This window comes from Meleagris gallopavo, chromosome 2 (assembly GCF_000146605.3).
Source record: "Meleagris gallopavo isolate NT-WF06-2002-E0010 breed Aviagen turkey brand Nicholas breeding stock chromosome 2, Turkey_5.1, whole genome shotgun sequence".
Taxonomy (NCBI): domain Eukaryota; kingdom Metazoa; phylum Chordata; class Aves; order Galliformes; family Phasianidae; genus Meleagris; species Meleagris gallopavo.
The window spans coordinates 56,488,010-56,501,876 of NC_015012.2; the positions used below are offsets into that span (position 1 = coordinate 56,488,010).

Sequence of the window (13,867 nt, forward strand, 5' to 3'; positions counted from 1 at the left end):
TTAATTACTCACACCAATAGAAATGTAGGATTTTGCCTGAGTAAGAACTTGAGTCTGAGATTTAGTTCATTATTTCCTTTAGTTTCACTTTGTTGTGCTTCAAAGTCTTCAAATAGCACGATGAGGGACATTGAGTTAGCAATATTAAATATCCAAGAATAATAGCCAATGCTGATGGGAAATCGAGGGGGGAAAAAAGACTTTGTCTCACATCTCCATTTGCGTGGTGCAGCTGTGCTTGGGAGGAGCAGCTGTGGCACCCAGACTCCAGCTGTGCCTCCAGGCTACCCTGGGCACTTGGCCCAGCTGCCAGCCATGCCAGCTGGCCTGCTGGGAAGCAACCTCCCCAGAGTGTCACACTTCTGCTTTATGAACGGGAAATTGTAATTCCCCCATTTTTAGAAGCTAAGTTTTTTCTTCAGGGACATTCAGTCATGCACTTTGGCATCTTAATTCACTTTGAGATTGTCTTTCAAATTTTCACTAGTAGGCCAAGTCCCATTATTTATGTCACATAGGGGCAGAATAAGCACCCAAGTAATATAAATACAGCTAGACCATATAAGAAGAAAAAATGTGTTTTCCCTGAAGAATGCTTTGCTGTTTCCTATAAAATGCACCCGGAACTACAGTTTTTATGCTGAGTATTGATCTCATGTATTGTTCTAAGGAAGAGAGTGCTGACTCAGTAAGAAGGTGTGAAACCTCATGTTGTGTCCTCCATCTCAAAGATCTTCTTGTCATCAGCTGCTCTGCCCACAAAAAAAGATATCACTTCTGCCTAGTGTATTTGAAGACAGATATTAGAAAGAATTTCTTCAGAATTTTAGACTGCCTCAGTCAAGTACTTTCTGGCTCTTCTCCAGGTACACACAGGGATGAACACTCCTGAAGTGAGTTTTGTGGTTGAGGTGGGTCTTAAGGAATGCCCACAGGTACAAGTACCTGACAGAGCAGCAGGACATGTGCAGCTATGGCTGGGGTCCCCCTTCTTTGCTGTGCCACAGCATAAGAGTCTAATGATGCAGCAGTGCGCCTCTGCTGCACGAGGTGTGGGGTCAGAAGAAATGTAAGAAGTTGGGGCTTCTTCTGTGTGTGGATCAGCTTCAGGATTTCCTGTGAACGTTCACTGGCTTGGTCTTTTTTGTCATGTTTCATGCCAACACTTGCTGTGGACGCTCCCAATCCTCTACATCCAGGCTGTGGTGCTTTTGGAACTTCCTTGCTAGCCTTACACCAGGGGTGAGATTCCCTGTGCAAAGGAGATTCTCTATCCAATTTCAAGCACTCTGCTTTGCTGAGACACAAAGTATCATAACAGACCAGAGAATCTACTCCAGAATTCTTACAAAGTAGCAGGAATACTTGAGTATATCCCAAAGAAACCATTGTCACCATTTCCAGAATGCAGGAAAGTAGGATTACACAATGCCCAGTAATTCTGCCCTTTCTAAGTGCTAGTGCGTGAATGCAGAAAAAAAAGATTTTAGGGAGGTGTGGTTTGCTTTTAGCTCTTGCAGATAGCTATTAACCAACAAAATTGCTGCTTTAAACACACTCCCCTTACAAGGCAGTTTAACGAGGATCAAGTTGCAAAGCTCTGAATGATCATACCAAAAAGTATAAACCTAGAAACTGGGACTGGGAGGCAGAAAAGAATCTTCCTTCACAACATGGACTCTAATAAAAGCAACCTAAAATTGCCTATTGTCATAGCTGTAATGTTAACACTGGCTGCTTTGGCAAGCTTTGAAGACTGGACTGCACTATAAAGCCTAAAAATGTCCTGGACTTGGAGTTGTTTACACAAAATATGAGCAGATATAAAGTTACAGAGCTGGGGGTTGGAAGAGATGGCTTTAAAGCCATCCTCCGTGCACTGACGTCACGTGGAAGCCAGCTGCTGGGATGATGCTGAGCGGAACTGTTTTTCAGTTTGCAAAAGTTGTGGAGTTATTCACAGACAGTTGCAAATGCTGCCCAACTGAAAGGTTGCGTATTGCTTAGCTTTCTTATTTCTTTTAAAGATCAAGATTTGCAGAACTGGATCTCCGCTAGCTATGCATTTCCTTGCTTTCACTGCTGTTTAGAAATGGACTGAAAAACTTCTCAAGGATTTTTTATTCCATGAAAGGTATGGCTATGGCTTATTTGAAATCTTTGAGCAGTTAAAATTTAAAAAACCCTGCATTTTACTAATTACTATTTAAATATCTCTTTGATGTTGCTATTCATATGTTATGTGGAGTTTTATGTATCTTGTGCATATTCTTTATTCTTAGAGAAAGAATTGGCATTAGTTCAGTGGGTTTTTTTTAGCACAGACACAGATATATCAACAGAACAGGGACAACAGGTATCATTTTGAGAACTTTTTTTTCCTTCTTTTTCCTCTTTCCACTTTTTTTCTCTTCTCTTCACACCCTCTTTCTCTTTCTCTCCTTCTCTTTCATTCTCATTCAAATGCAGTTTCTTTCTAATGATAAAATGCTCAGTATTGTGATACCTGGCTTTCTTTTACAATTGAACAAATGAATTACTCTATGATTGTCTTAGTCATTGAAAAGACAGCAATTTTTTGGAAATATAGTTTAATTGCCAATTGCCTTTTTTTGTTTGTCTTTTGTAAACTCAGTGGATGATTTTTTGGTCTAAATGCTTGTGCACGACCAGTCTAATTAATCTCTGTTGAAAACTCAAGTCTCCTCAGATGATGTCACTGCAGATTATTTTGAGAAGCCAGTAGCATTGATTTCAAACTGCTCTGCATAGTTAGATTGAAAGGACACAGGTAAGACGTAGAGGAATAGTAACGGTAATATCAAATAGCAGTTTAAGTCATTTTTTTTCTTGAGAGCAGGTAGAGCTAAAGGCAAAGTTAAGGGAAAATGCAGCTGATATAAACAAAATTGATTATTTGCTTGAAGTTGATTGCTGTAATGAGCTTCTGACCTTGTCTAGGACACACAGAATATGCCAATACTGCAAGAGTACAGATCCACATGGCTGATTAAAATGTGGCATTTGACATCTTTTTGTGTTGCATAAGCCATATGCAATACCCATGGGGACATTATGGTGTACCAGACAGACAGAGTACACTGTCTGAACTACGAATAAGAACTACTAAAATAAGTAAGCAAGCAAATAAAAATATATCAACAAATAGTAAAGACCAAGAAAAAAAGCAAACAGAACCACAGAAAAAAAAGATAAACTGTCTGAGGAAATTACCTGTTATATAATAGTAGCAGTGTTCTTTTCAGAATTTATATCCAGAGGATATCAGAGAACAAGAAGCAGCGCTAGTTCTTCATGGACCTTAGCGCTACAAGAAACAAGTAACTTCTATAACTAAACTCTTCAGAACATCCAAGGCCTGATTGCATTTTGGTTATCTCCAATTCTCTTTATAATTACAACCTCACATGAAACAGCGTGGAAATTGTTAAGCAGTAGAAGCTCCCAGCACAAAGAAACCACCAGGGACCTCTTTGATATTATATGCATGTTTGAAAGAAGTAAATATCTGTTCTTATATGTATGTATATAAATATGATGTGTGGTCTTGAGTGTCTGTCAAGTAATATGCTGCTGATTGAATTACAGCCATTATTACCAATGGAGCACTGGTAAAATCACTATTCCTTAATATTGCAGACAGATTGTGCCGGTCTCTCCAGTTTGTGATTTTGCAGTGCTTACGTATTTTTTGTTGTTGTTGTTTCTTTCTGACACGTATTTGAAGATTTCAGTGGAGCAGAGTAAGCAGAGAAGTTACTTGCTTATAAAAATTACAACCTTTGAACTAAGAAGGTGGGAAAGTATGGAAACAGTTGTAAAATTATTTTGCAATAGATGCTTAGATTGCAGCAGATCTCAAGTGCAGTGGAATTCTTTTGTAAGTTGTTTTTGGTTAATGCTGAAGTCTGGCCCAAAGTTTTGGCCTGGAAAGGTGCAGTTTCTGCCTGGCCATCTTCCCTAGGAAGCTGTGAGTGAACAAGTGCTTGACTTCTTTTATAATGAGAATGCTGTGTTGTCTTTGAGCAGTTCTTAATTTCAGAGAGTTTAAGGTGTTTGTAAAGCTGCCCCATGCATTTTTATGCAGGTAGAAGAAGGGCAGATGATCATTTCAGAGCTCCCAGACAGGTGTGAATAAGAGATTAAAAGAGTAAGCTCCAAAAACAAGTTACGTGGTGACAGGACTATGCTGCTATGAAACAAGTTAACAGAGATGTTTGGTGACTGATTCCTCACTCCCAAGGTGCTTGGGGTCAATGGTATTACAGTGGGGCTAGGACTGGCCCCAAGATGCCTGCCAGGTGAGATGCTGCAGCAAGACTTCCTGAGGCATCAAGACCTGAGTACCCTCTGTGTTCAGCTGAGCTTTACTCACTTGCTCGTGAAAGAAGCTGACTCTAGGATTGGCATCAACTTACCAGTCAGCTGAAATAATGCAGACACTAGTAAGTGCTGATTACATAGTAGCCACAGCTGAATCAACAAGTTTCACCCAATAAAATCTGGGATGAGGAAGAGCTTTGTGTGAAGCTCAAGTGTGAATATGTACTACATCAAAGAAGATGTGGGTGGCAAAATGGGCAGTTCCTGTGAGCTGATAGTCACTGTCTATCAGTCAGGGAAGTGAACAAATTCCAAGAAGGTAAACCAGAACTCACCCCTTGTTCACTCTCTGGTAGTTCATTTGCCTGCCTGTACACTTGGCTTCTGGAAGGAGACCAAAGCAGTGCAGAGGCATTTTGTGACTAGAACTAGATTCCAGCCCGACCTAAGTAACACAATAGCATGCTTGGAGAGACAAAGTTAATGACTTGAGCATCAATGGGTATGTACCAGCTGTTATGCTGCAGAAGTCACTGTAACTGAATGAGCGTAGTTTTGGTCTTGCTGGCATAGTGAATTTGCTGGCAGTACTGGAACTTCTATTGTGAGCCTAACAAAGCAGGAAGAGTATTAGACCCATAAAATCTGTAACTGTTTTGTTCCAAAGTCAAATGAGCTGATCCAAAGTACTTAAAACATTTAGTAGTTATATTAATAATTTTTCATCAAAACTTAATAAGAAACTAAAAGATCCTTCTGAAAAGGATCAAAAAACTGAAGACAAATGAGTTGAATGTTCTGAGAGGTTTTGAAATAAGTTTGAGTTAGTGCTTTCAGATAACTGTTTCCAGTTTTCCCTGTGCTGGTCCTATCTTTTTCCCTATGCTGTGTGTTTGTGAATCCAAAGTACATAAAATCTTAATAGAGGCCTGTAATCAGAATGATGCTTTCTACTGCATGCATGTGCTTGTTACCTGTTTCTAGCTTTTCTCTCCATTTTTTTTAATGTATTCTAAAGCATCCATGCAGCCATGAGAAATCTCATGTATCAAGTCTACAGTCTTCAATTGCCAAAAGATTTTCAGTCTCTCTCATGCTAAATGCCTGTGTGAAAGGAGCAAACATGATACTTTTACACTTGTGGTTGTCTTTTGAACAAACGTAAATATAGCTTTCACCCTCAAGGGCGGACCTTACAGGATCCCAAGGTCCTGATGTGCCACTCAGTATCATGCAGAGTCAGATTTCAAGGAAAGCAGGTTTATAGCGAGATATAACAGCAAAGATATGAAGAGGCCATGGTGCACAGCCTGATGTGGAAGAGTCTGGTGAATCCTGTGATGCTGGTTGTGCATCCACCTTCTCATTTTCAGATTTGATCCGTTTGTTTCTGGAGTTTTGTCCTACAACACTTGTTCTTCCATATCCCTGTCACACTGCAGATATACATTGTGCAGTCTTGCGCTGCTGTCTCCTGCAAACACATTTAAATTAATTATTTTAGGGTTTGTTTGCTTGTTTGTTTTTTTTTCCTGGAAGCTAGAATGAAAGACAAGACTAATTCTGATAATCTTTCAGGAAACATTCAGGGAAGAAAGAGAAAGGCAGAGCTGTCTTGTTGCCATTACACAGACTATAACCATGGACCTGCGTAAACAACTGGAGAACACCGAGAGGAACTGGAATAAAGAGAAGATGGAACTGCTGGAAAAATTTGACAATGAGAGGAAAGAATGGGAATGTCAATGGAAAGTTATGCAGAAGAAAATTGAAGAGGTACTTTAAAGCAAAGCTCTGAACACTAACATTTTTGCTTAAGTATTTTCAGTGACTAGAGATCACTTTAATTTATTTTTCTCTGAGTTATATCATATTTCCTATCAGTCACTGGGATTTTGTAGGATGCAGAGCCTGGGATTAATCAGTATTTTCAATTGCTCATTTAATACTCAGAAATATGAAGCAAGAGGTTAAACATAACTCTGTGTCAAGTTTGCTGTATTGTTGGCTGTATATACTTGTGCCAGTTCTTCTGGCATTGAGCCATGGTGTTCATTTTATACATGCTTTTTGCAAGTACAGACATGCTAAATAGATCTGAATGTATGAGGTATAGGAAAATGCATATTTAGTGACAAAAAAAATGAGGTATCAATTCTCTGGACAAAAAAAAAGAAAAAAGGCATTACTTGGCACAAGTCTGGTAGAATAAACAGTAATGTTAAAAAGAATGTAATACATCAATCTCTGTGTGATGCAGAATTGTTCTGTCGAGAACCTGTTCCATTTATGGACAACATTTAGTAGAGAAAATGGCTACAGTAAATAGCATGAAAGCCTTCACACCACTTGTGTTTACACATATTAACAAACATTCACTTTCTGCAATTTCTATGGCATCTCCTTCCAGAAATAATTTAGGTAATTATTTATTGCTTCTTTATCCCCAAATTGTCACTTGAATAGAACCCTCTGGCATCCTGAAACACATAAATTGAATCTGCCTTGGCAGTACATAAAGACAAGCTTTTTCATCACTGAGTTTTTTCACATTTTTCATGCTAATATACACATGGAGTAGCTTTGCTTACTCTCTGCCAACACCTCCCTGTGGCTGAGCAACACAGGAATGTGTGGCAGAGACTGCTCACATGGAAGTATGAGATGGAAAAAGAACTGCAGCCATAGTGTCCAAAGCATGTAGTATTACTTTGTTAGCTCTCCTATCTTTTCCCTGAAGTTTTTACAAACTTTGGTGTGACAATCCCCACTATATTCTGTCTTTTGTGTTAGGATGCTTCTCTGCTGTTTTGCCTAATTTCATGATCAAGGTAAAGGTGTTCAGAAGTTTTTTATGTGACCTGTGTATGTACGTGAATGTAAGATTGTTAGGTTTATGAGCTATTTTGGAATGACCATAATGTGTTGTGAAAAGGTGTTCAGATTATTAGTAGTTGTGACAATGGACATGAAGACCATGTTTGTTCAAAGCTTTTTTATTAGCATATGGATTAGGAAAATGTGACAAACAGGAAAAGAGATGAAGAATGGAATGGATCTGAGGGGAAAAACAGGACCAGACAGTACTAGAGGTGATACCCCAAGTTATTGACATCTTAAGGTCCTTTCTAATCTATGACTGTAGCAGCCCTTGATTTCAGTTTCCTGGCAGTTCTTCACTAAAAGCCACATGTCTGGAGAAAAGGGGAGATCCCTTTTTAAATGCTGTCATCTGCAGAGGGTTTTCCTATACAAGGCTTGTGCTACCTTATCAGCTTGTAATTTTGTTTGGTAATTTTCTTCAGCCCACCAAATATGAACTTCATTGAAGGATGTCTCCACAAAGGCCTATGATGGTTTAAGAGATGATATTGCTGAGTTAGCATCCTGTTAGTATCTGTGCTGAATCCAAATGAGGCCCTCTTTTACTGGATATTACAAAGTTTGGCTCTCAGGTCTCTTGAATAGTTGGGCTTTGAGAGTGAATTTTGAAAGCCTCAGAGGAGGTCAAGTGTCAAGTCTCTGAATATGAGAGTATTCTGCTTCACAGCACTACTCATGAAATGACCCCGTGTTCTTCACATTGTCTTTCTTCTTCATTGTCCTTCCAAAAGAACAGTGCACAACAAGAGAGCAGGTAGATGGTTATTTGGAAATGCCTACTCTGTTCTTTCTTCATAAGAGAAAGTTAAGAATGAATGTTTATAAGGAGCCATGGGACTCTTGGCACTAGAAATAATAATGTAAGCCTAAGAGGTTTTTATGATGCTGCTATTTTTTCAACTTTGTAGTTTATCACAGTACTCTGGTTTGTATATACTGGATGACAGGAATTAGCACCTTTTCATTTACTAGTAAAGCCACTGGTTCTCAGTAGATAGAAAGAAAATAGGACAGTGACAGCACATTGCAAAATAGTACCATTCTGGAGTACTAATTTATCAGTGAAGTCATAGGGAAGTGCTTTAGAGCAGATGGCACTGTATGTGATGAGAACTTACTTCCCCTTTTTAAACTAATATATTTTACCAGGGTGTGATGGAGAGCCCTCTCTCCCCTTCACATCTGTTCTCATTCCCCATGCAGCAGGTAAGAGCTGTGTTCTGTGATTCTGTGATTCACAACATAATGCACTGATATTACTTAGAAGGCAGCATACAGCTTCTGGCTGAACAGTGGCCTCACGAGATCTCTTGGAATCCCATCTTATGTGTACTAGCCATTTATTAAAACCATGGCAAAGAGTTTTGAATAGTAACCTCTCGTTCCACATCCTGTGACAATAGCATCCTGTGGACTATCATGCTGTGTGACTCAACACTTTTCTACTAACACATGTATCAAATTTTTCTACTTAGTGCTACCAAGTGAAGCATCATTCAAAATAGAAAATTAATACGTGGTGGATGGTTTTTTTTTTCAAAAGTTGATCAAAGTGCTGTGATTTAATAGAAGGTTCTGTTGTGTTTTGTTTTTTTTAGCTTTACCAGGAGGTAAAACTTAGAAGGGAGAACAATATGAATGTCCATGACAATAAGGCTATTCAGAGCAAGATGCTGCAGCTGTCCATGCATTCTCGTACTTCAGAAAAGAGTGGCACAGTGGAACTGAACTATCAACACAATGTGGTAAATGATGGGATGGAAAGAGGGAGTTTGCTGACTAAAAGAGGACCTGAATGCAAAGAGATCAGAGCCAAGAGAAAAAACGATACCCTGTTAATGGACAATTTGGCCTTTAAGAACCATGAGGAACTTGAAGACATCAGCATCAAAAATTCCAAGAAAAATGCCAAGAGCTATATTGGTGATCTCAATGTGGTAAGTAAAGTATTAGCATGTTTCAGTTAAAAGGATGAAGAAAATACCCTAGCTGTATACTGCTAGGATTAACCTGATTTTATTCTCCCAGAGAGGTGCTGTCTCTACTTCCTTCTCAGTTTGCTGATGATGTGCATCTTCTCACTGTTTAAATTGTTTATAGCATGCACTTTACCTCAGTTCATAACCATTTTTATATCTTTCCCTATACTGCTTTCCTGTGCTGTGACTATTAAATGAAAATCACAACAATTTTCAAAATAATTCTGGAGATGCTATTTAAAAGGCTTATGTTAAAAAACTATTCTTATATTTACAAAGGCACTTAAAGAACTTGCCAGAGTTAGTGAAGAATTATGCAGCTATCAAGAGGAAATTCGGAAGAAGTCTAACCACAGAAGGTAAAGGCATATTTGGACTCTCTATCTCAGAGGAAGAAAACAGATAGAAGTCTATGTTTCTGTTTGCTTTGAAGGGAGGCTTGCTCTTGAGTTTATCAGCAGCTGATCACTTTCTGTCCTCTCAGTATTTTGGTACACAGCATAAATCATTCAAATGAAATGTTCTGAAATATGATACAGGACACATTTTACTAGTAAAATGAAGTTTATAGAACTTACAAAATGAGTAAGTATTCGTATGAGATTAAATTGTACCTGTTTATAATGTCCATATAGAGGCTCGGGAAAGGGAATAGATATTTTTGTCTGCCCTGATTGCTGTGTGGTTCTATAGAATATTTTATATTAGGCTGGGAAGTTTCTTACATTAATCCCAGATTTAGCCTTAAATATTGGAGATGTGTCAGGGAATGCCTGACAAGGAATCCCTGCTATAGGATAGTTAAGAAAATAAGCAAATAGTTTTAGTGGCAAGGGAAAGGAACACAAAATTCCCTGTGTTGAGTTTTCTTTAAATATATCATGTTTGTTCTGAATAAACTCTATCAGCTGTAGCAAAACAGCTCCCAAAGCCTTTTAAGCAGCCAGTGATAAAATACCTGCTCATAAAGAGTCCATGCTGAAGTCCCCTTAGGGAATATTCTTTTTGCTCACCCCTGAAATATCTGTGCTTTTATGTCCAGAATGAAATCAGTTCCTTTCCTGGGGGAGTTTGAAGAAACCCAAAACACGGTTATCCTGCCTGAGATTAACCATTTGTCCAAAAATGAATCACAGTCTTCAGTTGCATTTGAAACAGAGGAGCATAATAATAGGAAGAATCTGATGAGCTCCACCAAGGTTTTGAAGGATATGTCTTACAGTAGTCTTACTGGCAACAGAGGAGAGGTTTTCAGACCTTGGCAACAGAAAGAAGCTCCACCAGTCCCTCCACGAAGCACTTCTCGGCACTTAACAAACTCACTTTCCGCAGTTGTACAGCTTTCTGAAGCACCAATGAGAGATCCAGGCATCAAAAGCAATTGCAAGGTTCATGACAGTAGGAGTGGAAGGAAATTGACAAATCCTTCATCTATAAAACAAAATGAAACTGCAATGGCCTGTGCAGATGAGGAGCAGGCTGGGAAAGGTCCTGTGGTGGTAACTGCTGCAATACCTGTAACCAAAAAAGAGTGCACTGTACCAAGTTTCTGCCACAATACATGGGCATACGATGTTGGTAAAGACAGTAAAAGTGAGCCTTCCCCACTGTCGGCCCAGAAGAGTTGTTCAGATGGAAATATGGCCCATAGTAACAGAATGCACCAGAAACAAAATTCCAAGTCTCATTTCAGTCCTTATTACAGTAACGACTTTTATGCCCCTGCTGCTCTGCACAGTGATGTTTTGGGAGACTCCAGTTGTACTTTGGGTAAGACTCAGAGAAATGAAACTTTAGCAGCAAAGATTGATGAGTTTAACCGGACTGTATTTCACACAGATAAACGTAACAATACTTTACAAGAAAACCAGGTGATTTGGACAGCATTAGATCACAAACCCTGCAGCCCACAGTGTGACTCTGCTATTAGCAGAACAGAAACTGTAGATACATCTTGTGTTTCAAATCCCAAATTCTCTGCAGCAAAAGAACAAGAAACTAGCAACCCCAGCAAAGTTGTCAGAACAGTAGGACAACAAAAGCAAATAAACGAACCTTCAAATACTAGTGGTTACAGGCATATGCTTCATGAGCATGACTGGAGACCGAGTAATTTATCCGGTCGCCCACGTTCAGCTGACTCAAGATCAAACTATGGTGTTGTTGAAAAGCTTTTGAAAAATTATGAAAAATCTGCAGTGATTTCTCCATGTAATGCAAAATACTGCAAAGATAAGTGGACAAGGACAAACTCTGAATCTACTGATGGATGTTGTGAGACACTGAATCAGTATTTAGAAATGCTTCCAACTGAGCAAGGAAAGCAAGAATTTCTGAGGAATTCAGCCAGGCATATTGGGCAGCAACTGAAGCAAGGAAAGGAGAGACAGAAGTTACCAGAGGTAAGGTTCAGAAGAATGGCAAGAACAAAATCCATTTTATACTTAGCTTCATGTTTTAAAGTGAGGCAGACTATCATGATACTGTAAAAAATTACATAAAAATTGGTAAGTCAGGCCAGGATCTAGGTGAATCAGAAGGATTTCCTTTAAAAAATAACAGAGTTGTGAGAGGGCAGAAGTACGTAAGTAGGCGTGACTAGTGAAATTATGTGCCAGATTGTAGCCTTCGTTGCTGCTACATAAAACTAGATGTTAACAGTAGTTTGGGGTTTGAACTACTGAAAATCAGATATTAATTCCCTCCCTTCTTCCTTTAGCTGGATGCTTGTTTCATAAGCCTTCTCAAATGACTTAAGACCACTCTACCATGTCAAAATTCTAGAGGGCTGAGGCAGCATCCTTCAGAGTCCTGGGTGTTCTTGGTTCAGGATTTCCTTGGAACTGCCCATGAAAATGGCAGCTATATTTTTCTTAGAGCTTCCAGGAATGAAGTGACATCTACTTAAATCTCCAGACTTGTCCTGTAAATTCAAGTATAGGCTCGCAAGGGTAGAAGAGTATGGCATAACTAATTAATTTATATTTGGCTGAATTGTATTTGCAAAAGTTTATAAGTGCTACCTTTGCCAACATTCTTTCTTAATGAAAATAGAAACAGATGTTTGGTTTTTTTAAAATATACTATAAGTTACAGATTTTGTAAGAGGCCTCAGAGGAGGAAAAATCTGTTTTCCTGAAGAGCTCCTTGGCATCAACACAAATGAATGTGTCCCTCACTGTCTCAGAAATGAGAAGGCAAATATGTTTAGAGCTGAGAAACTTAGATGGTTTAAGACTGTCATCTGGTATGCCTTACATTGTCACAAATTCACAGACTTCAGTGGAGGTATGTGGATTTAAACAGCTGAGAATGTGAGCATGTAGATTTTATTCTGCGTGTTTTTATGTCAGTCTTGCAGTGATGCAACATCTTGCTTAGCAGAAGCATCTTTGTTACAGCACAGAGGAAAATACATAAAGCCTTTGATTTCTTTCTCATCCAGTGAAAGTTTGACGGGAAAATGGAATTTCGTCAGTAAATATGTAAGGAAGAAATAATGATGAGAGAATGACTGAATTTGCATTGATGCGAGCCCAGAATAACTTTACTAAGCCAGTTGGATTATTTTCTCCATAGACTCACACTTTATGATGTCGTTTATGTTGTATAAAGTAAGAGTAGAATACTGCCTGATTAGGGGGTTCCATTCAGCAGCTTTCATGCCACAAAGATGTGAAAAACTACATCTGGCATGAAGTGTGGAGTTTTATCTTTATTATTTCAGATTTATATTTCTGTAGCTAAGATCAAGATCTGTTGTTTCTCCTGTACATATAAGGCTTGGCATGCAGGCACGGCACTGCATTAATAAGTAATCATTCTGAATTATTTACCAACTGTAAACAGCTGTGTGCTGTGCTAATAGAAAGAGAGTTCTTAGCAAAATGCATCTGCTGAAATGGAAGCTATCAAAAATTACCTAAGAAGTATGTAGACCATACTCTAAAATGCTGAGAGTTCATTCACAAGACTTCCAACAATGAAGAGAAACAAAAAATGAGTGTTCAGTTTTAACTTGCGTTAACATTTTGTCCCTTTCCTCGTGTCTGACACTTGTCTCTGCATATTTTAAACTGTAGCTGAAGTGAGAATCCCTATACATAGAAATGCCTGTTCTTTTGCATTCTGCACATTACTTTGTTCCTTTTAATAGCTTCAGACCACTTGCTCTGTGGTCACCCTGAATGTCTTCCTACATTCCCAGTGCACTCCCTGAAGGACTTTTCTGTTGTAACTCATTAAATCAAAGATGGTTGCTTTTGTGTTCTAGATATCTGTGCCAGCTAAATGTTCAAATGGGAAGGGTTTCTCACGGCCAGCCCGACCAGCAAATAGACGCCTACCTTCCAGATGGGCATCCAGATCACCGTCAGCACCTCCAGCTGTGAGAAGGACAGCATACAACTGCTCTGTCTCCTTTCGGTCAGAGACCTCAGTAGTTTGAACCCAGAAATGGGTTGGATGGTGTTGTGAAAGCTCTGTACCTCATTATAACTGTGTTCGGTATGTGTTGTAGCAACCAGATCTGCACTGTCCTATCTTGTTCAAGAATGACTCCATCACATGCTGGACAAAACATTTTGAATCTTAGGTCATCATCATGGTCTTCAGTGTTTTTATTGAGAGGAACACAATGATACCCCCGGTTTTCTCCTTTT

The 13,867-nt window shown here is 39.0% G+C and overlaps 2 protein-coding genes across 4 annotated transcripts in view; both read left to right on the forward strand.

The window, feature by feature from the left end:
* Positions 1-2,115, forward strand: part of SOGA3 (SOGA family member 3) — a 31,615-nt gene extending 29,500 nt beyond the window's left edge. For both annotated transcript variants that reach the window (XR_002112206.1, XR_002112207.1), the window contains exon 7: positions 2,028-2,115. The gene's annotated coding sequence lies outside the window, so the exon portion shown is untranslated. The remainder of the gene's footprint in view (positions 1-2,027) is intronic.
* Positions 1,865-13,861, forward strand: KIAA0408 (KIAA0408 ortholog). Of its 2 annotated transcripts, none has more exons than XM_019612981.2 (6): positions 1,865-2,134; positions 5,923-6,120; positions 8,826-9,164; positions 9,486-9,565; positions 10,249-11,608; positions 13,480-13,861. In XM_019612981.2, exons 2-6 carry the CDS (start codon positions 5,986-5,988, stop codon positions 13,651-13,653), a joined length of 2,088 nt encoding a protein of 695 aa, XP_019468526.1. In that variant the 5' UTR covers positions 1,865-2,134; positions 5,923-5,985; the 3' UTR covers positions 13,654-13,861. The 2 variants fall into 2 exon arrangements, with proteins under 2 accessions (XP_019468526.1, XP_019468527.1); XM_019612982.2 differs by lacking the exon at positions 1,865-2,134 and adding an exon at positions 4,575-4,663.
* Positions 13,862-13,867: the final 6 nt, after the last annotated feature.

Coding starts and splice junctions, on each gene's coding strand:
- KIAA0408 (XM_019612981.2), top strand. CDS start 5,986: ATGGACCTGCGTAAACAACTGGAGAACACCGAGAGGAACTGGAATAAA. Junction 6,121..8,825: donor TGCAGAAGAAAATTGAAGAG/GTACTTTAAAGC, acceptor TGTTTTTTTTAG/CTTTACCAGGAGGTAAAACT. Junction 9,566..10,248: donor AAGAAGTCTAACCACAGAAG/GTAAAGGCATAT, acceptor TTTTATGTCCAG/AATGAAATCAGTTCCTTTCC.